Source organism: Bufo bufo, chromosome 4 (assembly GCF_905171765.1).
Source record: "Bufo bufo chromosome 4, aBufBuf1.1, whole genome shotgun sequence".
NCBI lineage: Eukaryota > Metazoa > Chordata > Amphibia > Anura > Bufonidae > Bufo > Bufo bufo.
The window spans coordinates 61,253,068-61,279,613 of NC_053392.1; the positions used below are offsets into that span (position 1 = coordinate 61,253,068).

Genomic DNA, 26,546 nt, shown 5'->3' on the forward strand with positions numbered 1-26,546 from the left:
CCACCACACCTTCAGCCAAAATGGGACCCGGGTCTTCAAAATTCCCACCTCCCGGGAAACAACGTGATAGGGCATCTGCCTTCACATTCTTAACCCCAGGGCGGAACGTAACAACAAAATTAAACCTTGAAAAGAACAGAGACCATCTGGCCTGTCTCGGGTTCAGACGCTTGGCTGACTCCAAGTAGGCCAGATTTTTATGGTCAGTAAACACGGTAATAGGGTGTCTGGCTCCCTCTAGCCAATGGCGCCATTCCTCAAAAGCCAACTTGATGGCCAACAATTCCCTATCTCCCACGTCATAATTTCTCTCTGCGGAGGAGAGCTTCTTTGAGAAAAAGGCACACGGTTGCCATTTGGCAGGAGAGGAACCCTGAGACAAGACCGCACCCACCCCAACCTCAGAAGCATCAACCTCAACTATGAAGGGTAACGAAACATCAGGTTGTACTAGGATGGGAGCGGAAGCAAAACTCTCCTTGATATTAGAAAAGGCCTTACGCGCCTCTACCGACCAGGAAGAAAAATCTACCCCCTTTCTGGTCATATCAGTGAGTGGTTTAACAACAGAGGAATAATTCAAAATAAATTTCCTGTAATAATTAGCAAAGCCCAAAAAACGCATCAGCGCCTTCTGATTCTCAGGAAGCTCCCACTCAAGCACAGCGCGAACCTTCTTGGGGTCCATGCGAAAACCAGAAGCGGAGACAAGAAACCCCAGAAATTGGATCTCTGGAACCGCAAACACACATTTTTCCAGTTTCGCGAATAATTTATTCTCCCGCAGGATGAGTAAGACCTGACATAAGTGTTCCTTATGAGTCTTGAAATCAGGAGAAAAAATCAAAATGTCATCCAAATACACTAATACAAATTTTCCCATCAAATGATAAAAAATGCTGTTGACGAAATGCTGAAAAACGGCTGGGGCATTCATCAAACCAAAAGGCATAACTAAATTCTCAAAATGGCCCTCAGGGGTATTGAAAGCCGTCTTCCATTCATCTCCTTCTCTGACCCTAACCAGGTTGTATGCCCCTCTTAGGTCTAATTTGGAAAAGACTTTCGCCCCAACAACCTGGTTAAACAAGTCCGGGATCAGAGGAAGCGGATAAGGATCACGAATAGTGATACTGTTCAGCTCCCTGAAATCCAGACAAGGTCTTAAAGAACCATCTTTTTTCTTAACAAAGAAAAAACCAGCGGCAACAGGTGACTTCGAGGGACGTATGTGTCCTTTTCTCAGACTCTCAGAGATATAAGCACGCATAGCGACCCTCTGGTTGGGAAAGATTGTATAAACGAGATTTAGGCAGCTTGGCGCCTGGGATGAGATCAATAGGGCAATCATACTCCCTGTGCGGAGGTAAACCCTGAACTCCACTCTCAGAGAAAACATCCAAAAATTCAGAGAGGAAAGGTGGTACAGTTTTAGTAGAAACCTCAGAAATAGATGTTATGAGGCAATTCTCTCTGCAAAAGTTACTCCAACCATTTATTTGCCTCGCTTGCCAATCAATGGTGGGGTTATGTTTAGTGAGCCAGGGTAGCCCCAACACTAGAGGAGTAGGCAAACCGCTAAGGACGAAACATGACACATCCTCAACATGAGCATCATTCACAATTAAACGGATATTGTGAACTATGCCCTTTAATGATCTCTGAGAAAGTGGAGCTGAATCAATAGCAAAAACAGGAATATCTCTTCCCAAAGTGCATACCTGGAAACCATGAGTTATTGCAAATTGATTATCAATGAGGTTGACAGCTGCTCCACTATCCACAAAAATCTCACAAAAAATGCTCTTGCTCTCTAGCGCCACCCTAGCAGGCAGGACAAAACGGGAACTACAAGCAAACGGAAAACCTTCAATTTCCGCCTCAACCCTGCCAATAGTAACAGACGGAACATTCTTAAAAGATTTCTTCCTTTTTGTCTCTTTATTACTCCCAGAAAACTGCCTGAATCTCCTAGAGGGACAAACATTTGCCAGATGATTTATACCTCCACAACAAAAGCAAACCTTCCTCTGCGGGCTGAATCTTCTATTGTCAGAGGCAATCAACCCCAGCTGCATGGGCTCCTGCTCAGAAGGGGCTGACAGCGACTGAGACCCCTGTGCACAGAATGACACCGCTGCACTGTCCCGGGACTGAGTATGACAGGAAGGAGAGATCTCTCCTCTCTCTCTAAGACGCCTGTCAATACGAACAGCCTGAGACATAGCAGAATTCAAGGAGGTAGGTCTTTCATGAAAAGCAAATGCATCTCTCAATCCCTCTGAAAGACCATAGCAAAATTGACTTCGGAGTGCAGCATCATTCCAACCCGTATCTGCTGCCCATCTCCGAAATTCTGAGCAGTAAATCTCTGCGGATTGTTTACCCTGGCATAACAGACGTAGTTTAGACTCAGCCAGAGCAATACGATCCGGATCATCATATATCTGACCCAGGGCTAAAAAGAATTCATCCACTGAACGGAGGGGCCGTGCCCCCTCCGGCAGCGAAAAGGCCCAGGACTGAGCGTTACCCCTGAGCAGCGATATAATGATACCCACTCTTCGTTCTTCATCACCAGAAGAATGGGGAAGAAGGCGAAAATGGAGTTTGCAAGCCTCTCTAAAACGTACAAAATTCTCACTACCCCCGGAAAACGTATCCGGGAGCGAAATCTTAGGCTCAGCACAAACTCCATGAACGCAAGCTGAACCGGTCACTTGAAACTGAGAAAAAGTCTTACGGAGGTCAGCTACCTCCAAAGAAAGACCCTGAAAGCGTTCAGCCAAAAGTGTAACCGGATCCATGCTTTAGACGGTTTTGGCGGCTGATAATGTCACGGATGGTGTACAGGAAACAAGATGATACAATACAAACAATGACTTACTGGACCCACAACTAAGGAACAAAAGGGAGACCCCTGCAATAGACCTGCCGCTCTCCCTTATTGCTCAGCCTATGCGACCACCCCAAAGGTGGATGGGCGCATATCCACGTACCTCGGCTATCTTAGACCTGAAGGCCCTACAATAGTGAGGGGACACGACCACCGGCTCCCTACACAGACACGGAGGGAGTCAGGGTCACCTGGATCCAGAAAAGACAAAATCATAAATACATAAACAGCACTTATCTTGCAGACGAATGACGACTGGGAACTGGGAACTGGGAACAGCATGCACACACACTCCAGGAAGTTGTATCAGCCGCACACTACTGCATTATGGGGAGGAACTTAAAGGGTAGCGATCAGTCTGACTGCATGACAGCTGAGATAGACTAACGAGATGAGAAACTAAACCAAAACAAAGAAATTCAAGGAGGAGGATCTGAGAAGCTCCTGTGAGCGCTTCTCAGCTGTCTGGCTGTGACAGCCCTATGGCTAGTGGCACATGATAGGGGGGGCCCTATGGCTAGTGGCACATGATAGGGGGGCCCTATGGCTAGTGGCACATGATAGGGGGGCCCTATGGCTAGTGGCACATGATAGGGGGGGGGCCCTATGGCTACTGGCACATGATAGGGGGGGGCCCTATGGCTACTGGCACATGATGGGGGGGGGCTATGGCTACTGGCACATGATAGGGGGGGTCCCTATGGCTAGTGGCACATGATAGGGGGGCCCCTATGGCTAGTGGCACATGATAGGGGGAGCCCTATGGCTAGTGGCACATGATAGGGGGGCCCTATGGCTATTGGCACATGATAGGGGGGCCCTATGGCTACTGGCACATGATAGGGGGGGCCGCCTATGGTTACTGGCACATGATGAGGGGGGGCCGCCTATGGCTACTGGCACATGATAGGGGGGGCCGCCTATGGCTACGGGCACATGATAGGGGGGGGCCGCCTATGGCTACTGGCACATGATAGGGGGGTCCGCCTATGGTTACTGGCACATGATAGGGGGGCCGCCTATGGTTACTGGCACATGATAGGGGGGCGCCTATGGCTACTGGCACATGTTGATGGGGGGCTCAGGCTACTGGCACATGATAGGGGGGCCCTATGGCTACTGGCACACGATAGGGGGGGCCGCCTATGGCTACTGGCACATGTTGATGGGGGATCAGGCTACTGGCACATGATTGGGGGGCATCTATGAGGGCACATTATTGGGGGACATCTATGGGGGCACTTCTTACTGGCACATTATTGGTGGCACTATAGGGGCATCTACTGAGGCCACAAAGAACGGTTATTTTATATGGGGGGGCTCTGTATAGGGGCATTTTATACTGGGACACATTGTGGTGGGTACTATGGGGAAGGGGGGAGAGGACTACTATGGGGTCATCTACGGGGGCACTGAGAAGGGGTATTTTATGCTTACAAATTATGAGGGACACTGAGGGCATCTACTGGCGCACTATATATCGGGCATTTTATACTGGTACATTATGGGGGGCACTAGGGGGGGGAGAGGAGCACTATGGGGACATTTACTGGGAACACTATATAGGGGTATTTTATACTGGCACATTATGGGAGCACTATGGGGACATTAGCTCAACTGGGGGCATTACAAGGGGGTATTTTTTGCACTGTCACATTATAAGGAGAATTATTTCTACTGGGGGGGGCATTATGGTGGGCTTTATTACTCCCCCATGGTATGACCCCCTAGTAGCAGCACCATCCTCTCCCTGCTCTGCTACCCCTTTGCCCATTCTCCAAATCCTTATTATGAAATCTTGCTCATTAGGATAAAACACATCATCAGCTCCGCCGAGCCCCCGGCCAAAGTGTGGAAGTGGTGTCCGAGATCCCCAAGGGCCAAGTAATTGTAAGTTGTCATGTGAAATATGTTTGTTATACACAGATAGCCTACACTGTGCCACACAATATACAGTATACCTCTACACTGTGCCACACAATATACAGTATACCTCTACACTGTGCCACACAATATACAGTATACCGCTACACTGTGCCCCAAAATATACAGTTTCTTCTGTAAAAGTCATCAAGTGTCATGGGGGGGGGGGGCCCTTATTGTTTTTCGCCCCAGGGCCCCATTTCACCTAGAACCGGCCCTGAGTGGGCGGCGCAGGTGCATGACGTAATACAGCTTACAGATTACACATGATTATGATATTTTAACAATGCCTACAGGTTAGATAAGATTATACAACAGAGCGGGTCTGGTGCATTAGAATACAGAGACTGCACCGCTCCCCGCTATCATTCCTAATCCAGATGCCAGCCCCTCCTCCCTCTGTTGATACACCCGCCGACCGCGCTGTGCAGTGCGTGTATCATTGTAGGTAAATAATCGCAGCATTTTTGGGTCGGCCAAATCGCCATATCGCAATAGTCGAATATGGCGATACGATTGCTTTGGCGATATATCGTGCAGGCCTACTGGGCACTGTGCCAACGAGCTACAAAGTATTACTTGCCCTCCCCAATAGCCCAGCCACTGATGAAAGCAAATGTAGTGTGATGGCAGAGACAGCTACAAAAAGGAGATATTTCCTTTTTAATGTCTCTAGGTGCCACCTGCTAAACTCTGCCACTCTAGGCACCTGCCTACGGGTACCAAATGGCAAATACAGCCCTTCACATGACAAAACAGTCATATCTGACTAGAGCTAGCAAGACACCCCTGAGAATAAACTTTAAGAACTTTTTTTTAATGACTTCACCTTGTATTCTTTATATCCCTTCTCATACAGTGATGACGCTGTGCCAGGGCCTTTACAACTGACTCATACAAGTAAGTGGGTGGTTGTGGTGCCCGGGTAACGGTATTATGCCAGAAGTCTCTCCTGCATAGCTCGATAGAAATAGAGAATCCTCCGGCATAATACGGTTGCCTAGACAACTGGACAGCCCAGTCTTTCGCTGGCATCTCATTCATCTTTAACGTTCTATCAATGCATATAAATTGTAATGATACTTCTGTCAAGTGTAAATGGTTGAAAATTAACCCCTTGGATACTAGTGTTTTTTTTAGTTTTTATTTTTCTTACCTATCTTCCTGGAGCCATACATTTTTTATTTTTCCGTTTCGTATCCATATGAGGGCTTGTTTTTTGCGGGACAAGTTGTACTTTCTAATGCCACCATTTAATATGGCATACAATGTAGTGGGAAGTAGGAAAAAAAAATCCAAATGGGGTGGAATTGGAAAAAGACGCAATTCCTCCACCGTTTTACGGGATTTGTCCCTACAGCGTTCCCTTTGCAGCAAAACTGACCTGTGCCCTTCATTCTCTGGGTCAGTTTGATTACAACGATAACACATGTATAGGTTTTTCAAGTCTAAATAGTGTAAAAATAAATTAAAACTGATCCATATTCTGATCCCCATCATTTTTTTTATAGTTAGATCTACTGAGCTGTGTGGGGGCTATTTATTTGCGGGACTATCTTTAGTTTTTATTGATGCTATTTTGGAGAGTGTGACTTTTTGATCACATTTTATTACAGAAGCAATAAAACAATGGTGAATCGGCCATTTTGATACTTTTTTCCGCAACGCCATTCGCTGTATTGGAAAAATATTTTTATATTTTAATAGAACAGGCATTTTCGGACGAGGTGATGCCTATGATGTTTATATTTTTTGTTATTTATGTATTTATTTCTTTATTCTATGAAAAGGGGGGTGATTTAAAAAAATTTAAATATTTTATTTTTTTTATTTTTTTTTACTTAAAAAAAAAAAAAAAAAAATGCTTTTGTAGTCAATGTTTGAGGCTACAAGACTCACTAAGGTTTTTTTCTTCAATATTACCATGTACCACAGAGAAGCATGGTAATAGTTGAATTTTTTTGCACTGAGCTGCACACAAGAAACAGTGATGAAAAGGTGCCAGAAAAAAAAGCCAATTATCACACCGGAATATGTCTCCTAATTAACTGTGTATAATAGATAGCAAAAGTCATGTGGACAAGAACATGATGTCGAGGCCTTTTCCGCAATATAAATAATTAGTAATACTATTATCCAGGATAGGAAATAACATAACAATTAAGTTTATAAAAATCAGAAAATAAGTAATTGTAGTTGTAGTACTATATATGTAAAAGTTTAAGTTTATATCATCACAAATAAAGATCACCTTCAATTGTGACCATAAATCTAGCTAAGGTCTGGTGACAGACACCAGATAATATATACTGTATATAGTACATGTGCTAAAGCAGCAGATATGGGGCGTATACGCTCAGGGGCGGACTAGGAACTTAAAGTGGCTCTGTAAGGCTAAGTTCACACGAACGTGTGTGATCTGTGGCCATATTGCGGCTCGCAAATCGCGGGCCGCAATACACGGCCACAGTTCCGTGTGAATTCCGCATCACGGATGCGGACCCATTCACTTCAATGGGTCCGCAAATCCGGAATCGCGGAACGGCCGCACGGGACGGGACCCCTCGGAAGCACTACGGAGTGCCTCCGTTGGGTTACGTCCCGTACTTCCGTTCCGCTAAAAGATAGAACAAATCTGAAAGTAGCCCCATGGTGTAGGTGGGTCCAAACTGAAGGAAGGTGGGGCGATAAAAGTAAGAAAAGGGACAGAAGAAGTAGGAGGGGTGAGCAACACCACAGTGCAGCACAAAATACCGCCCCAGCAGAACCAAATACCACAGTCCAGCACAAAATACTGCTGCCACTCTGCAATATTCACCTGTATCACCGTCCTAAGGACTTGCATTGAGTAGGGCCCCTGCGGCTGCCAGCCAGGTACATAAATACATGATACTCCTAGCATTAATTAATGCTGAGAGCATCAGATTGTTATGGACCTGCCAGGCAGCGTGAGGAGGGCTTGGGTGTCCACCTGGGCATTGGCCCACCCGGAAATTTCCCTGTAGGGTCTATGGTGAGTCCACCCCTGCATACAGTAAAGGTAAGCACTATGATGCAGGTATTTGCTTACCATACAACAGTGGCTTTTTGCTGTTTAGCTCCACTATGTTGGTTATCTTGTACAAAATAAATATATGGCACTACTTACCTACTTTTGATAGCCGATTGAATAAAGGTACTTATTGTCAGGAACCTATCAATCGCACGGCTGTCCTACATAGATTGCCATGCCGATAACCCGACCTGGCCGGTCTATCTATGCACCAGCACTGTCACTGTCTGCAGACCACCACCATTATAAACAATGTTTTTAAAAATTTGTGTTGTGCCTATTATGTACTTTTTATGAATATTTAATCAATTGTTATACCATGATTATTGTGTTGTAGTCTCATTAATACTGATTTATCTGATTCTGTATACGCTTTATTGGTTCTATCTATAAGGGATCCTGGATGCTCACGGCACAGCATCCATTCCCAGAGGTAGTCGAGGGACTTAAGACTGGCATTTGCAGCTTGTCTTTGCCTGTGACTCTTATGTGCCCTGGTTCCTGTTACTATATATGTTTATTGTGCTATTTTAAAGTGTAACTGTCATGTTTTTATAAAAAAAAATAAAAAAAAATATCAATTTTAGCGTATGTTATTGCTGCTGCAGCCAAATGCAGGCATGCAGTGTGGAAGACCGCCCCCCCCCCCCTGTCTTCTGTTTACACTAAAGGGAAGACAGATGAGCCCTAGCAACGGTCTTTTAAGGGAGCAGTGGAAAGGGACAGAGGACATCAATGAAAGCTGTTATTATAAGGTAATTACAGATCTTTTGGCAATCACTGACAGACTAACTCAGGTACAGGTATACATGCCTAGCTCTAATAAACTAGCAAATAAAATAAAAAATATGACAGTTATCCTTTAAACTCTTGTTTAGAACTGACTTTGGCTTATCTGAATTAACCTTGTGTACTGATTTGGCTTCAATTGTCTTTTCTGGTAAACTGACTTATCTCTGGAATAACCTCTTGTCTACAGATTTGACTCCCACTGACTTTCCTGGCTTAAGGTCCCTTTGCATGGGACAATTGAGCAGGCGATATTACATGCATTCATCTCCTCCGCAGTATGGGGTGGAGCGATCACTAATGCTATTGTTTGTCGGCAGCAGAGCGTGTTTAGACGGCACAATCTGCCGCCAGCAAGCGATGATTTAGGTGACCGCCCAAACGATTATATCATCTGATGAACAAGCGTTTCATTCATTCATTGGGTAATTGGCGTTGTCTTTACACTGCCAGATAATAACTAACAAGCGTTCAAACCTGTGTAAAACGGCCTTTGGACTCTGGCTTGTACGTCTCTCCTGCTATTCCTTTACATTTGCCTAGATAAGCTTTCCTAGGATACAAAGATAAGGCAATAGTAACATTGTTTATATATTTAGAGTTTTCTTTAATTGTATTATTTCCTATCCTGGATTGGAGAATTACTGTTTATATGTTGCAGTCATTTGTGGAAAAGGCCTTGACATCATGTTCTTGTCCAGACGACTTTGGTCTGTTAGGTTTGCTACCTGTGAGCTTGCACCTGTTTCTGCCACTGCACTCCGTAGACATAATCTGGGTCCCTAGACGCCAAATCCAAACTTCCTTGCAGCAGGATGTGATGGACACCTAGGGGTAACCTGAGATCTACTAACCGAAGTGGCAAAGGAAAATAGGTAGCAGATTGAGAGTTTGCAGATGGTGGTCCTAGACAGTGACCCTGTATTCTTCCTCCCCTCTGACTCTGTTATGCCACTGCTTCTATTACTACAGATCAGCAAGAAGGTTACATTACTTACTTTAATACAGGTCCATATTAATTCTATTATGCTAAGCACATATAGTTTACACAGACAGTCTACAGATTTCAGTTGGCAATATGTAATGCTTAATTTTAACTCTGGTGGACCTGCAGGGAAATTGAACACCTGCTACCCAATCCACCCCAGATTACAGTTGGTCGTGGAGGGATCGTGGTAAGTAGCAAACACTTTGGAGGATTTATCAAAGCCTCTTTGGCAATTCATGTCATAGAAAAGTAAAAAATCCTTTGTGCAAAACATGCAACTTTTTTGTGTTTACGGAGTGAGGGGAGGATGGAGTGCGGTCTACGATGACCCAACAAATTGACCATTATTTACACAAGAAAAGTGGTGCTAATTACACCTGATGTAGATTTCAGCTGCTGGCACACAGAGATATGTGCCAAAATTATGAAGAGAAATGATCCTCTTAATATATTTATGCCAGCGCAGAATCTGATTAAGAGAGGCGTACAGTACTACCTGCCAGTGTTAATCAGTTATTTTGTGTTCAACATATTGTACTCATCTATCGAAAAAAAAAATTGCTAGGTCCAGCAGTTATAAAACGACATATCCCTGCATTAATCAAGGCATGCTGATAGTTCCCTGCAGCTGAATAATACTGTGCTGAGACTTCCTGCTAAGAGAGGGGAAGAGATAGCTGCTTCATTCATATTCTGTAATCAGAGAAGCTGCATGGATGTTGTATACAGCATATGTGGTTGAGTAAAAATAAAAACCTGTCATCTTTTTTATGGGACTTTATCTGAGACTGTTCAGCTATTGGGCAGCTAAAACTCTGCATCAGTCAGGGCACGCGAAAGGCATTTTGCAAAATGGCAAAAAAGTCAAAAGGTTGCCCTCCATAAAAGTGGTTGCATGCAGCTGATTGATACCATGCTGAGAATGTGGATACACAATATGCCTTCATTATTCATTTCCATGGACACTTGCTGGGTTCTACATTATTATAGTATATGGGAGATGGGACAGAAATCTCAATTCCAGAATGAAATATAGCAGCAGGTAATCTGTTGGCTGCATTTTGATTACCACAGGTTAAACATCTTTTGTAACTGGATATGAAAATTGCACCTTTCTTTTCTCTCTGTCCACTTTTCCCTACAGTAGGTTTGTTTTACTGCTTTTTTGTCTATTTTCTGCAGAGAGAAGAAATACAATGCATTGGAGTCGTTTGTGAAAAGTTGTAAGAACAATGGTGTTGCTCATGGCAACCAATAACATTCTAGGAAAACTTTTGAAAGTGAAAGATGTCAGGTCACCGCAGAACACCACTTGTTAATACTCTCTCTTCCACTTCACACTGCTCTACAGTACCTGGTGCTGTGCAATGTTGTGCAGAGAATGGAACAGGACATAGTTTAGAAAACAACCTACTGATCTCTGCTGCAATTTTCAACACACTATATGAGTGGGGTCTACTCCTGAATTTAGATGCTCACTGGAGTAGAGAGAAGTATTAAATAGAGTAGGTTCTTGTTTGTATTGAGGTCACCTTGCCAAGGTGGGTGGGCACAGATATTTTTTTGATCAAAATATATTTGCTATGAAGCACAGTTGCTCAGGAGTTAGCACTGTTGCCTTGTAGCACTGGGATCCTGGGTTCAAATTACGACCAATGACAACATCTGCATGGAGTTTGAATGTTCTCCCCGTGTTTGCGTGGGGGTACTACGGTTTCCTCCCACACTCCAAAGACATAGTGATAGGGAGCTTAGAGTGTGAGCCCCATTGGGGACAGCGTGATGCTAATGTCTGTAAAGTGCTGCTGAGAATAATAAATTAATAATATTTATCATATAAAATGTGATATTAGGTTATATATACTGTATATATTTTGCAACTAGTGCCCTGAGAGTGCTATTATGTTCTGTTTCTGTGTTTTTCTCTTTAATTGCAGCCATGTACAACTGCGTATCTATTTATCATATTGTGCTGGATGCGGTTATTATTTTTGTGTTTGATTTTTTTTTTACTTTGTTGTTGGAGCTATTGTCAGAAATGTATCTGACTTCTAAGTAAACAAGCATCATCAATCGACTGAGAATTCAGTATCAGAAATTGAAATAACTGTTCTGTGTCCTTGTAATAACATTTTCATTTTACTATTAGAACATTTTATTTACCACTTTATTGATTATTATTTACTGATTATTTCAGGTTTCATTATTTTAAATGTACATTTGTCATATATTTTCTGACGTATTTGCATCAATATACAATATTATTTTCCTACGTAGTGATTGCATCTTCCTTACTGGGACTCTACAGGCAACTGGTGTCACTAGGGGAATGATTATAGCGAGTTCACTATCTTCCTTTACTTGTAGAACAGATTGCCACCTACATCAGAGACTTCTCTCATGTACATCAGTGGCAGAATACAATGCCACTTATTAAGCTGATTGTTTCTGGACACCCCCCTTATATTCACTATGCAGAACAAAAGACAAATACTATAAAATACACTTTAATTTACTGTTTAGTTTTTACTTTTGGAAGATGATATAATGTGTGGAAAAATAAAATCTTCTGCATCCACCACCTGAACACATCATGTTCATATGTTTTTTCATACCCTCTAATATGAAATCATTATGCCTCGTCCCACAGATGTTGCTTATGTTTATAATACATACAAAATAATCATTATAGGACTAATATACTGTACATAGTGTCACATACAATTAATCTATCATTATCACACAGTGCTAAAATGTCAAGCAGGACTTTTGTTTCTGTCCAAAATAACGGAACCGTGACGGAATGCTGGTTCCTGTTTGTTTTTTTTGTCTATTCAACTCTATTAGGATGGATTCAAACGGAATGCCTTTTAAAGTGTTCTGTTTGGCTTTCCATTATAGCAATTCTTTTATTTATAAGTCACCAATATCTGATCACTGGAACACTGTGGCCTCTTTTTGGCTTTTGACATTACCTTCATTGGTCACGTAGCCATTTGCAGCTCAGTCCTATTCAAGTCAATGGGCCAGGGCTGCAATATCAAGCATGGCCACTATAAAATATACAGCGCTGTGCTTGATAAGCTTCAAGAAAGTGTCACGGCCTTTGCTGTGTGCGCCGTGACACTTATGCCACACTTGAAGTTGCCGGTGGCAACGTGTTGCTGTTCAGGCATGTGGTGGCAGTGTCTCGGCTTTGGCTGTGTGTGCTGTGACATGGTTGCCACACATGCTGTTGCCGGTGGAAACGTGTTGCGTGTTTGCTGGTGTGTGCACTTCCCCTTTAAGTTGTAGCCTCCCTCTGTCTGGTTCTGGAAGGGTTAACTCCCTGACTGGGTGTGGTCACTTGGGTTTTATCTCCTGTGGCTTCCTGGCTGGAGTTATGTGTACTTCAGATGTCGTTGTTGCTGGAGCTCTGCTCCAGTCCAGGGTGTTCTATCTGCCCAGTCATTGAGGGCCACCTTGTAGGACATCGATGTCATCTGCGATGTCATACCTCTGTCTTCTCCTTGTCCTTTCCCTACCTTATCTGTTGTCTGTTTGGTGAGGGTTTGATTTGGGGATTTGTTGTTATGTCTAGTTGTTGATACATGTCTGGTGTGTTGTTCATGTTGTCCAGCATGTATGCTAGACATTTCCTTGTCAGCTCCGGAAGGGGGCTGGTTTCCCGAAGGGGTAAACCATAAGCCTGTATGCAGAGCTGCCTGGGGCTGCAGTGCACCTTGCGGCATGGGGTCCAGGCAGTATCTGGTGGGCTGGATACCTGTGTGTGTGTGTTGTCTGTACGGTGTCCTATTTGCTGTGTGGGCACCTGTACGTATGCGCGGGTTCCAGTCGTGGTGGCTGCTGCAGGCAAGTGTGTTTCTGTGTGCTTACCTGCCGTTCTAATTACTGTATACAGTCTCCCTCTTTTCCCTGCTGCTAGGCCCTTTGAGACTCCTGTTCCTCCGTGTCTGGGAAGAACAGGTCGTCTCTCCCCTGCTCCTACATGAGGGATTCTCAGGGCGACTCAGGGCCAAAGGTATCCAGGGTATGAGCCGTCCTACAATCCAGGTTCGCTTATGCGGTCAGGAGATCAGGTTCAGGATTAGGGCGGCTGTAGGTTGTGGCCTGCTCCCTTCACTGTAGTCTGGCCTGGTAACAGTTCCCACTATACGGTGGGGGTTTTTCCCCCACTCCCCATCGTGACAGAAAGCGGCAGAGCTCACTGAAGAACCGCAGCCTCTTCAAACAGCTTATCACTGCGGAGCCAGGAGTTGGACCTCCACTGATCTGGTATTGATGACTTACCCTGAAGATAAGCGATCAATATTGAACTCCCAAAAAACCCTTAAACTCTTTGCCCTATGCAATTCTGGGTATAATTTGTATCACAGTGCCACTACTCCTTAGTGTATTCTTCAGGCTTGCAACCACTTCATTTGAAGTTACCATTTCCCATGGTGTAGGTGACTACATGTGAAGGGGTACTTACAGGTAATTGGATAAAATAGTACAGAAATGATAAAGATTTTACATTATATGTGTACTGAGAAGAACACAGTGTGTAGAAGGGATCTAAACTGTTGCTGAACCATTGGGCAGTTTTAAGCCTATTCCTGATTTTTCAGAATCTTGGATTTTCTCTGGTTAAAGCCTCCCCAGTCACTCTAACCCCAGTGGACTGCTGCAATTATCATAGCAGGGCATGCACAGCCACCTATTTGCTCTGTAGATTTTTATAAAACATAACTTTTACTGTTTACATGTAAAACCTACAGAGTTGCGTCCCACCATGATTCAGACATCAGCTATCATTTATGTGGCTGCTTTTCTTGTATCCTTCTGGGGATGATATCAACTGACTCTTGCCCAGCTGAAGAACAATAGTGCAATCACCCTGGCAGAAATACCCTATGTGGGAACCTGATTCCTCCCTGTACTGGTCCTCAGGGGCGGACTGGGAACTTAAAGTGGCCATGGAAAAGAAACTAAAAGTGGCCTCGTGTAGGCGGGTTCAAATTGACAGAAGTCTGGACAACAGAAGAAGGTGGGGCCAGCAATACCACATTGCAGGACAAAATACCACCCCCGCAGAACCAAATACCACGGTGCAGCACAATATACTGCCCTAGCAGAATCAGATATTACAGTGCAGCACTAAATGTTGAATCAGCAAAACCAAGTACCACAGTGCAGCACAAAATACTGTCTCTGGGAAACCAAATACCACAGTGCACAAAATACTGCCACCTGCCCCACAGTATGAAGCTGTATAATCCCCCTAGGATGGCAATATCATTGAATTCAGGAGGGCACCTGGAGCCACTGGCCAGGTGCATACGTGCCTAATGCTCCTACATTGATTAATGCTGAGAGCCTCAGATCTTTATGTAGCTGGCTGATGTCTAAGAGGAGGGATTAAGTGGCTCTTTGCGCATCGGCCCACCAGGAAATTTCCCTGTAGGGTATATGGCCGATCTGCACATGCTGGTCCTATCCAGGTCTATCTCTTGACAACATCTAGTTCCAGGGATGAGCAACCTCCAGCATATTTACAAAAAATATGAAGGACACCCATTATCACGCCACTATGCAGAACATCATGATGGCAAATTCACTGGTTCCTCATTTGGAGGCATTGAGAAAGTTCAAATGAACACAAGAGGTAGGGATTTTATTAAACAGATGTCCGGATGTGAGAGTAAATTGATCTTTAGATTAGACAGCCTAGCGCCAAAAGGTTTAAATCAAGAGATTGAGCTATTTGCTTTATAATAATAGGCACTGTCATTAAGTTACCATGTATTCCTATAATGAATGAAACAACTAAAGATGGAGTATACCTTTTTGCATATACAGTACAGACCAAAAGTTTGGACACACCTTCTCATTCAAAGAGTTTTCTTTATTTTCATGACTATGAAGGCATCAAAACTATGAATTAACACATGTGGAATTATATACATAACAAACAAGTGTGAAACAACTGAAAATATGTCATATTCTAAGTTCTTCAAAGTAGCCACCGTTTGCTTTGATTACTGCTTTGCACACTCTTGGCATTCTCTTGATGAGCTTCAAGAAGTAGTCCCCTGAAATGGTCTTCCAACAGTCTTGAAGGAGTTCCCAGAGATGCTTAGCATTTGTTGGCCCTTTTGCCTTCACTCTGCGGTCCAGCTCACCCCAAACCATCTCGATTGGGTTCAGGTCTGGTTACTGTGGAGGCCAGGTCATCTGGCGCAGCACCCCATCACTCTCCTTCATGGTCAAATAGCCCTTACTTTCAATGATTTCCCAATTTTTCGGCTGACTGGCTGACCTTCATTTCTTAAAGCAATGATGGCCACTCGTTTTTCTTTACTTAGCTGCTTTTTTCTTGCCATAATACAAATTCTAACAGTCTATTCAATAGGACTATCAGCTGTGTATCCACCTGACTTCTCCTCAACGCCACTGATGGTCCCAACCCCATTTATAAGGCAAGAAATCCCACTTATTAAACCTTTCAGGGCACACCTGTGAAGTGAAAACCATTTCAGGGGACTACCTCTTGAAGCTCATCAAGAGAATGCCAAGAGTGTGCAAAGCAGTAATCAAAGCAAAAGGTGGCTACTTTGAAGAACCTAGAATATGACATATTTTCAGTTGTTTCACACTTGTTTGTTATGTATACAATTCCACATGTGTTAATTCATAGTTTTGATGCCTTCAGTGTGAATCTACAATTTTCATAGTCATGAAAATAAAGAAAACTCTTTGAATGAGAAGGTGTGTCCAAACTTTTGGTCTGTACTGTATATCAAGGAACTGTGTGTAGGTGTTGCTATGGGAACCGGACGCTTATTTAACCCACAGGACAAGAGAGACAAACCATGCCTGATGAAGGAACCCGTTGGTTCTGAAACGTGTTGGATTAAGTTTGTACTTTGGAAGCATCCGTAGGACTGCTGTGACGTCACATGTCAACGTTCCCATACACCTTACCAGCCGGATCCTTCACGCGTGCGTCAGCTACCGACCTGAGTGGCGCAACACTCAAGAAGTTGAGCCCGAAGCATTTCAGGAAGATTCCTTTTGCTCTACTAACGAAAGAAATAACCTGAAAAACAGGACGCTTGCCTTCGATCCCCTGGACAGGTACAGGCACTGATTTCTTTACTATAATAATAACTGATCATTGCTACTAATAGTTATTCCCTTTGCATCTCCCAACCAGCGCGGGTATGTCTAAGTTTTATATTATTTTACATAATGTTATGTAACTGTTCACACGTAATGTGCCTGGTTCACCTGCAAGTGGCAGCAAGCATGGCAGAGCTACCTTATATAGAATGGAACCTTCTTTCCATTCTAGTCTCTCCCTCTAGGGAGATGTTTAGCTAGTGAGGAGTCAGAATAGAGTACACCCTGCTAGGGGAAGGCAGCAGGAGCCCGTCCCTGTTGGACGAGCCTTGCCTAGGCCAGCTTGAGCACCTTCAGCTCAGCTAGATATGGAGGCCAAAGCCTGAAGCCTCTGTAGCCAGGAGGAGAAAGTTCCCTGGATAAAACTAGAGACAGACACAGAAAGTTAAGTACAGCAGAAAGGAAAAGATTCCAGAGAGCAACTGACGTAGCAGAAAGGAGTTTGCCTGCCACAGTTAATGCCAAAGCCTGCTGGGAACCAAGACAAAGCCTGAAACTGTTTGGAGAAACGTTTAATGAAAAGTAAAGCTGTTTTCCAACTTCATCACAAGGTCTGGACTACATTTATTTCATCATCCCCTTCATCAACTATCCCTTTTTCTGCATCGGAGCCAACGCCTGGGGTTCCAGCATATCCATGTAGGAGCACCGTGACACATGCAACACCATTAAGGGACATTTAGGCCACCCTACACCACTCTGGCATTCCTACACCTGGGTACCATCCATTCACAGTATCACTAAAAAGGGGCCCTGTGCTCTTGTTGCTTCACTGCAACTGGCGTCACAACAAAACAAGTAACTTTTTCCCTTTTAAAAGGGACCTCTAGCGGCGGCGCTATGCTGCAGTGGCTGATCTGAAAGTCCAAGTGGTGAGCTGAACCCTTTGTGTTTGTTTCTGTGCTATTGCACTTAGTACCTACCCTGCTTCACAAGCGTACCTGTAGTCAGATGATTGGGGGGGGGTGCAACATAAACTAATAATACCTAATAATAACTTTAAACTTTTTAACTTCTTGGTCTGCTCAGATTACTTTTCTGCAGTGTTATAATTATCATTACAGGCAGGCAGGGGCGTCTCTAGGTTAAAACATTCGGGGCCTGGGCCCCTGATTTTTTGTCCCAGGACCCGAATATCCTGCCTGCCTGCTAGATACAACTGTATTGCCGTACATAGAACGGCAATTCAATTGAATCTAATACACTGGGAAGAGCTGAAGGACCTGTGGTGACATCACAGGTCATGTGATCAGCAAAACAGGCTGTGATAGGATGACCTGGATGATGTCACCATCATGTGACCAGTGCAGGATTGGACCGGAGTGAAGAGGAGAAGGTAAGTGAAGGGAGAGGCAGAGCAATGCTGGGAGTTGTAGTTATTTAACTGGGATGTATGTTAGGGCTGAAGGGAGGGATGTTATTGACATGGAACTGTGTGCTTGAGGTGGCTTGGGGAGGGAGTGATGTTATTTACATGGGACTGTATGTTGAAAGTGGATGGTGGGGGGGGAATGATGTTTATGTACATGGGACTTAATGTTTAGGCTACGTTCACACTTGCGTTTGGGGATCCGCTTGTGAGATCCGTTTCAAGGCTCTCACAAGCAGCCCCAAATGCATCAGTTTAACCCCAATGCATTCTGAATGGATGCGGATCTGTAGTGGCCTCACGGACTAAGCGTGGGCACTACACGAGGGTCAATTGGGGTGTGCGTGACTTCTCTTCACTTGGTATAGGAGTGTCATTTCCCATTGTGCATATTTTATGTAAATTGTAAAGTATTGTTTTTGTATTGTGCAATGTTTCCCTGTTATAGGCATTATCAGGCCTAGTCCCTGCAGTTAGTCATCCTAGACGCTAGAGGGAGCTAGAGTAGCCCTGGTATAAGTAGTCAGGCCCCAGACAGGGAAAGGGGTTGAAGGTCAGGAGTCTGCAAAGACAAGCTGGAAGGCACCAGTCAGGGCCTTCTCCTGACATGCAACTAGACAGTCCAGGCTTCTAGTTGCCACCAGGAGACTAGTAGAGGGATCCTAGTCTACCTCCTGATCCAGAGAGCCATGGTTAACGCAGATGATCTACCCCAGGGGAAGAGGTCGCCTCCTGGGAGAGACCCTGTAGTTCCCACCAAGTCAAGCAGAGCCAACATATCCAGCTGATACAAGCAAGCTGAAGGGCAGAGAGAATAGAGGTATGGAGCAAGAATGAGCACCTAAGGAGGATTATTTACCAAGGATAAAAGCCTACAGTAAGGTAACTGGGCCTTGGGATTAAAGCCAGACAGGAGTCCGAAAGGGACAGTGTACACTAATCTCCGAGGAGTCTGTACAGCCTGATTCTGCGCATGTGGATGTTTCACCTCTGTGTATCTTGCCTAACCACCATATACCTGCCATAATTGTGAAACCTGCTGGTGAAGTGTATTTGACATGTGGAACTGAGTTGCCATCTAACTGTACAAAGTGGAATTTACTACAGTAAAGCAAAGTTTGGTTCACCCTGCCACCTGTGTTCCATTCTTATTAAGACCTTCCACCGGTGTGCCACCGTTACCGGCACTGGCGTCACGTACCTCAAAGGGACCTTGCCCCAGGCACATAAAACACCTGCAACACCCAGGGCACCTCAACCACCACCAGGCCTGGTCCCTAAATACAGAGTGTGCCCCAGAGAACTTTTGTGCCAGCCTCTCCTTCACTGCCGTATGCCTGCCCAGGGGTTCCCATATATAGCTGTGAGTGACCCTCGCTTGCCATTGACCGTGACCTCACCATCGCATTACCCTGCAGGTCTGGCGTACCGCAGATCCATTCAGAATGCAGTCGTTCAGCTCCGTACGGCCCGCCGTTCCGTTTTGGAGGCGGACCCCAAGATGCTACTTGCAGCGTTTTTGTGTCCGCATGGCCTTGCGGAGCCAAACGGATCCGTCCTGACTTATAATGTAAGTAAATGGGGACGGATCCCTTTGCCTTGACACAAAATGGTGCAATTGTAAACGGATCCGTCCCCCATTGACTTTCAATGTAAGTCAGGACGGATCCGTATTGGGACTTAGAATTTCAAATCTAATACACCGAATCGGTCCTGAAGGGATGCATTCGTTTGTATTATCGGTGCGGATCCGTCCTGTACAAGTACAGGACAGATCCGCACGAACGCAAGTGTGAAAGTAGCCTTAGGGGGCGATGTTTACATGGGATTGTGCGTTTGGAGGTGGCTGGGGAGGAGGTGATGTTATTTACATGGGACTGTAGGGTGGAGGGAGGATTATAACTGCAGGGGGCACTGCAGATCCAGGGGACATTATAGGCGGTCTTATTACTACTGGGGGCTCTATAGGAGGGTCTTATAGATCTGCCTTATTTCTACTAAGCGCACTATGGGGGCCTTATTACTACTGGGGACTCTGTGAGGGTATTATTAATATGGGAGGGCTCTTCTAATAATGGGGGCATTGTTGAGGAGCATTATCACGGTTGGGGCAGTGTTACTAATGAGGGCATTCTAGAAGGGAATTACTATTGGTGGGACTATGAAGAGCACTATTACTATGGGGGGCAGTAATGTTTCTTCAGGATAGTATTTGGGGGTATTGGGGGGGGGGCAGGGGCGTAACCAAAGGCTCATGGGCCCCGTTGCAAGAGTTCAGCTTGGGCCCCCCTTTCCTCAGTGCTTTGTGTGTCTTCTTATGCGGCACAAGTGTCTTTGGGCCCCTTCAGGCTCCTGGGCCCAGTAGCGACTGCTACCTCTGCACCCCCTATAGCTACACCCCTGGGGGGGGGGGGGGCACAGCAAGCAGCAGGATAACACTGTGGGGACTCCAGTTGGGGGATAATGATAGAATGTATGTGAGGAAGCTATGATGTCTGTGTGTCACACTCTGCAGAGACGAGGCGGCTGAGAGAAGTTGTCCAGACCGAGTAGAGAAGATCTACAGAGAAGATGATGACAGAGAGGAGACGTCCCCTGGAGGCCCTGGATGTGACAGGTAAGTGCTGCTGTATAGCAAGTACAGCAAAGTGCAGGGGATTGGGGGGGGCAACATATTTATTGGGGCTTGTGCCCCGGATCTTTTGAGACCCTAGCAACGCCCCTGCAGGCAGGATTAGAATGACAGATATCATCTATATATAGATAACACCAGTGGCGTAACTAGAAATGACTGGGCCCCACAGCAAATTTTTGAATGGGTCCTCGACCCCAGTAACTTCTTTGCAACCCCTGACTCCCATGCAACTTCCATCCTGCGGCTAGTCAAAATTGCTCTCTCAGAGAAGGCACAGAAGCCACTTTGTCCGTTTCCTACAGTATCACTATACATAATGTCATTGTATAATACTGTTGAGAGGTTCCTGACAACAAAATCTTTTAGTCCTCCTCCTGGGTGGGCCCCTGCTGAGTTTGAGCCCCAAAGCAGCTGCTTCCCTTGCTTCTCCTATAGCTACACCCCTGGATAACACTGGATACACTGGATACACTGTTCACAATAGGTGATATCACAGCTTATCTCCTCCCTCCTGACCTCTGCACAGGTCACAGAGCATTCACAGAAAACTCTCCCATAGAAGTCAATGAGGTCCCTGCTGTCCATTCTGGATATGGCTCATGGTGGCTGTTGTAAAGCATATCTCTAAATGGTGTTAGGCAAGATGGCTAACGCCATAATCATGTTCAGGAAATAGAATTTAAAAAATCTACATCAGAAAATAAAAACAGTTTAAAAAAAAGGATATGGTTTTGACTGGCAGAAAAAAGACAAAAAATGTTGGTGACAGATTTCTTTTAAAAGGGTTTTCCCTGACTAGTGATGACCTATCCTTAGGATAGATCCTCAATATTAGACTAGCATCCCTGACTGGCACCTGCATTCAGAACCCAGATTGGCCCACCAGACTACCAGAGGATCCCCTGGTGGGGCCAGGCTCTGATACTGTAGAGGGCCCCAAAGGTCCATGAGAAGGAAAAACTATTTGGGTGCCTTTGGAACTAATCACTTGCCATTAGGGTCTACTCAAAACCTATTAGACTTTATTAAAGGGGTTCTCTGGGAATTAAGAAAATGAAAATATGTAAATATTACTTTATTATAAATACATTACCAAATACCTTTCATTAGTTATAATGGCTAGTTTTGTCTGGGGAGCAATCATTAGGAGAAACAAAATGGCCGCCATCCTATTAGTACACACAAAACCTGTCCTAATCACACAGGAGGACAAGTTACTTCAGAGCACTGAGCTAAAGAGCTGCCTCATCCTCCTTTCTGCTCTGCTTGTCAGGGATTATGATCCTGAATACAGCTGATAAGATTTTCAGCTGAATCTCTGTAGGAATGGAGTTTATGAGGAGGCAACTCCCATTTAACCTTGTAGCAAGACCCATTTTAGGAAGCACGTAGAAAGTTTGCATTAATATAACAAGAGAAGAGAGTGATTTTCTTAACTGAGCATGTAGATGCTGTGCTGTAGAGCCTGTATGCGGTTGGGTTCACTGGACACAGTCAGGTTCTTCTTCCCGCTTGTTCTTCCAGCACTTATCTTTGACAGACCAGTGGAAGAAGACACAGGACTTTGCGACTCATCTCCTACTTTGGAAGCTTTGTGACTCTTGCAAGAAGAGTTCAGCATCAAAACTGAACGGGAACGTAACAACTCAAGTTGACTCACGGTGATGCAGTTCAGTCCACCAATCAAGGTCACTGGAAGGACGAATGACACGAATACATTGACCTGAAAGGAGGGAAAAATCATACATGAAACAGAAATAATCCAAATAAATATGAGCCACGGCCTGCTCCACCCTGCCAAACTCTCTTTATAGCATAAGAAATGAATGCGCGTACACTGCAACTTAAAGGGAACCTGTCCTCAACTGTGCCTCACTGAGGGCAGCATAAAGCAGAGACAGGCTTATTTCAGAGGTCTGTGACTCATGGGCTAAAATGAATTGGTTGTCGAGAACCACTATTACAATCAATTCTAGCCTAGGCCTGAAAAAGAGTCACGGTGCCTGAGAAGAGTTCCAGTTATTTATGAGCTCCTTCTCTCCTCGCCCACCCTGATGATTGGCAGCTTTGTCCCTATGTGGTGGAGATTGAGCTCATGATTAACAATGACTCCTCCCAGGCAGCCATGACTCTTTTTCAGGTCCAGGCTGAGATGATTATAATGCTGGCTCTCATCAACCACTTAAAGGGGCTGTTTGACCCACACCACAATTTTAGTTATGGCCCCAAAAGTAAGAAAGAAAGGCACTTACTTACCTATTGGCCCCAGTACAGAAGGTCCCATCTCTGTGGACAAAAAGTAAACCTTATAGATCAGTCGGCACTGTGTAGTAGCGTGCGGGTGCACGGTCCTAGGGTTGGTATCCCGGGTTGCAGTGACTGTTTGACAAAGGCACCTGAAGTGCCGAAATGCGTCACAGAGTGACAATAAAAGAATAATTCACAACAACTTGGGAGTGCCGGTCCTTCATTACCATTACTGTGGACAGAAAGTGTGATGTCCCATCATCATGTGTACAGCTGAAGTGATGTGTCCCCAAGCTGAGCGTGACAGCTGAGGGTAGTGAATGACTGCATGTGACATTAGACAGAACATCCACAGGGGATTGAACGCAGCAGCAAATGGACCATTGACACTAGAACAGAGAGCCAGTGAATAGGTAAGTACCTTTTTGTCTTTAGGTTGAGCACTTTCAGGGCCAGTGGGGTACACAGAGAAGTAAGGGCCCCATAGCAAGGATCAAACCAGCCCCCCCACACAGGACATAAGGGTTTCTGCCTAAAACCCGTTTCAATGACCCTTGGGCTATTTATTCCACTGCCTTGTTTACTAAAAGTTGTTCCTTTAGAGGGTAGAGTCCTGACCAAGTTTTCACCTCCAGCAGAAGAGGAGATAATCTGTAGCGGTCACGTACACACACACACAGGGGGGAGGATAGTGACCACTGCGCTCCACCCTCACCCCTGGCCCTCCCTACTTGCCTCACGAGTCCTGATGACAGGGGACAACTGGATGGCAGTCCCTAACTTAGTATATGTGCGGGAAGGACATACAAGACAAATAACGGATAGTGAACGGACCGGGTCAAAACCAAGAGGACAATGCAGTACAGAGGGATAAGGAAAGAAAGGTCAGGAGAAGCCGGGGTCATAAATACCAGGAGAGTCGAGAAGTACCAAAGGAGTCCGCAAAGAATAGTCAGGTGGAAGCCGAGGTCAATATACCAGGAAGGATGCGCAGTACAGGAGGAGCAGGCAAAGGATCGTCAGGGAACAGGATCAGGTAAGTACACAGGTATCCAACAACTGCCAGGAACCTAAACTAACAGGCAACCTGTGGCCAGCAGGCTTCCTGTATTTATAGTGGGGAGTGAGGGTCATGTGACGTGGCCAGTGTCACATGACCGACAAACCGACCAGCCGAGCACTGAGTGATCAGCTCGGCGCTCAAGGCAGACCTAGGAGCAGGGAGCCTCCCAGCTAGCAAAGCCGCCCTGGGAACGAGGTCAAACACAGATCCTCGCTCCCAAAGCTAAGCAGCAGTTCTGCGGCTGATGGGAGACCGAGTGCGCCTTCGGCACCCCGTTACAGTACCCCCCCCTTTTACGAGGGACCACCGGACCCAAGACTACAGGCGATGGCCTTTCAGGGTGTTCTAAATGAAATTTTCAAACAAGTCTAGGAGCATGAACCTCCCTGGCAGGTACCCAAGATCTCTCTTCAGGTCCATACCCCTTCCAGTGAATCAGATACTGCAAGGATTTACGCACTTTCCTGACATCCACTATTTTAGACACCACATACTCGACAGCATCATTAACAACAACCAGCAGAGGCAAGGCTTTCGATGGTACTACCGGTTCAAAATATTTTTTAAGTAGAGATTTATGGAACACATTATGAATGTGGAATGACTCGGGCAGCTCCAACCTAAATGATACCGGGTTAATCACCTCTGTGATCTTATATGGTCCAATAAAACGAGGAGCAAACTTTTTAGAATCTACCTTAAGAGAGAGATTCTTGGAGGACAACCATACCTTATCCCCAACCTGAAAATTCACCCCCTTGAACGTCTCCTATTGGCCTTGAGTTTCTGAGAACTTTGAGCCTTTTCTAAGTTCGATTGAACCCGGGCCCAAACTGTGCACAGTTCAGAGGAGAGCCTATCCGCCTCAGGGTTAGAGGAGTAGACGGATGACCCATTATGAAAACGGGGATGTAAACCATGGTTACAAAAGAAAGGTGAAACCCGAGCAGAAGAATTGACACGGTTATTCAAAGCAAATTCAGCCAAAGGAAGAAATTTCACCCATAATTGCTGGTCATCAGCAACATAGAACCTCAAGAATTGTTCCACAGACTGATTAAGGCGTTCAGTCTGCCCATTACTCTCAGGGTGGTAGGCAGAGGAAAAAGACAATGAAATTTGACATTTTTGACAGAAGGCCCTCCAGAATTTGGACACAAACTGCACACTCCTGTCAGAAACAATATTTTCCAGGATACCATGCAATCGAACAATTTCTTTCACAAAAATAGACGCCAGGGTTTTGGCATTCGGGAGTTTAGACAGGGAAATGAAATGGACCATCTTGCTAAACCTATCGACCACTACCCAAACTACAGTCTTGCCCTCCGCCAGCGGTAGGTCAGTTATAAAGTCCATCGAGATATGGGACCAGGGTCTACTGGGAATGGGTAGGAGTCGTAGGTTACCAGCAGGGCGAGTCCTAGGTGTCTTGGACCTGGCACAAACCTCACAGGCTGACACGTAGGACTTGACATCCCTAGTTAGAGTGGGCCACCAATAAGATCTAGAAACCAGATCCTTAGTGCCCTCAACACCCAGATGTCCACAAAAGGCAGAATCGTGACACTCACCCAACAGCTGGAGACGAAATTGTACGGGAACAAACAACTTATCTGTTGGGGTGGATACCGGTGCCAGATGTTGTTCAGACCTAATGCGAGCCGAGATATCCTGGGTTAGAGCTGCTATGAAGATTTTTGCTGGTAGGATGGATTCAGGTGGTACCTCAGTAGGTTGAAAAGCATGGAAGCTCCGAGATAATGCATCCGCCTTCACATTTTTACTTCCCGGCCTGAACGTAATGGAAAAATCAAAACGAGTAAAAAACAGAGCCCATCTGGCTTGACGGGGATTCAACCTCTTAGCAGACTAGAGAAACATAAGGTTTTTATGGTCAGTGACAACAGTTACACAATGCCTCCACTCCTCAAATGCCCATTTGTCGTAGTTTCTCTCCGTGGGAGAGAAATTCCTGGAGAAGAAGGCACATGGTCTCAGGTTAGTGAGGCTAGCAGGACCTTGTGAAAGGACTACTCCTGCGCCGTCCTCGGATGCATCCACCTCCACAATAAAAGGTCTCTCCTGATCAGGCTGGATCAGAAAGGGAGCGCTATTGAATGCCTTTTTTAATTTTTCAAATGAAGAAATGGCCTCAGTAGACCAATTCTCCAAATCCGCCCCTTTCTTAGGTCAACGGTTTAGCAATTACGGAAAAATTCATAATAAATTTACGATAGTGATTGGACCTAAGAACCGTTGTAAGGCCTTTAAGGATGAAGGTCTTACCCATTCCTTAATTGCTAGTACCTTACCAGGATCCATCTTGAAGGTGTGAGGAGTCAGAACATGCCCTAGAAACAGAATCTCCTGTACACCAAAGACACATTTCTCTTGCTTAGCGGATAGCTGATTCTCCC

General features: G+C 45.1%; 1 protein-coding gene across 1 annotated transcript in view; it reads right to left on the bottom strand.

Moving 5' to 3' along the window:
* NTSR2 (neurotensin receptor 2) overlaps window positions 1-26,546 on the bottom strand; it is a 70,181-nt gene that overhangs the window by 22,016 nt on the left and 21,619 nt on the right. The window contains exon 2 of the mRNA XM_040430971.1: window positions 22,254-22,539. Within this exon, the coding sequence (XP_040286905.1) occupies window positions 22,254-22,539 (286 nt within the window). The remainder of the gene's footprint in view (window positions 1-22,253; window positions 22,540-26,546) is intronic.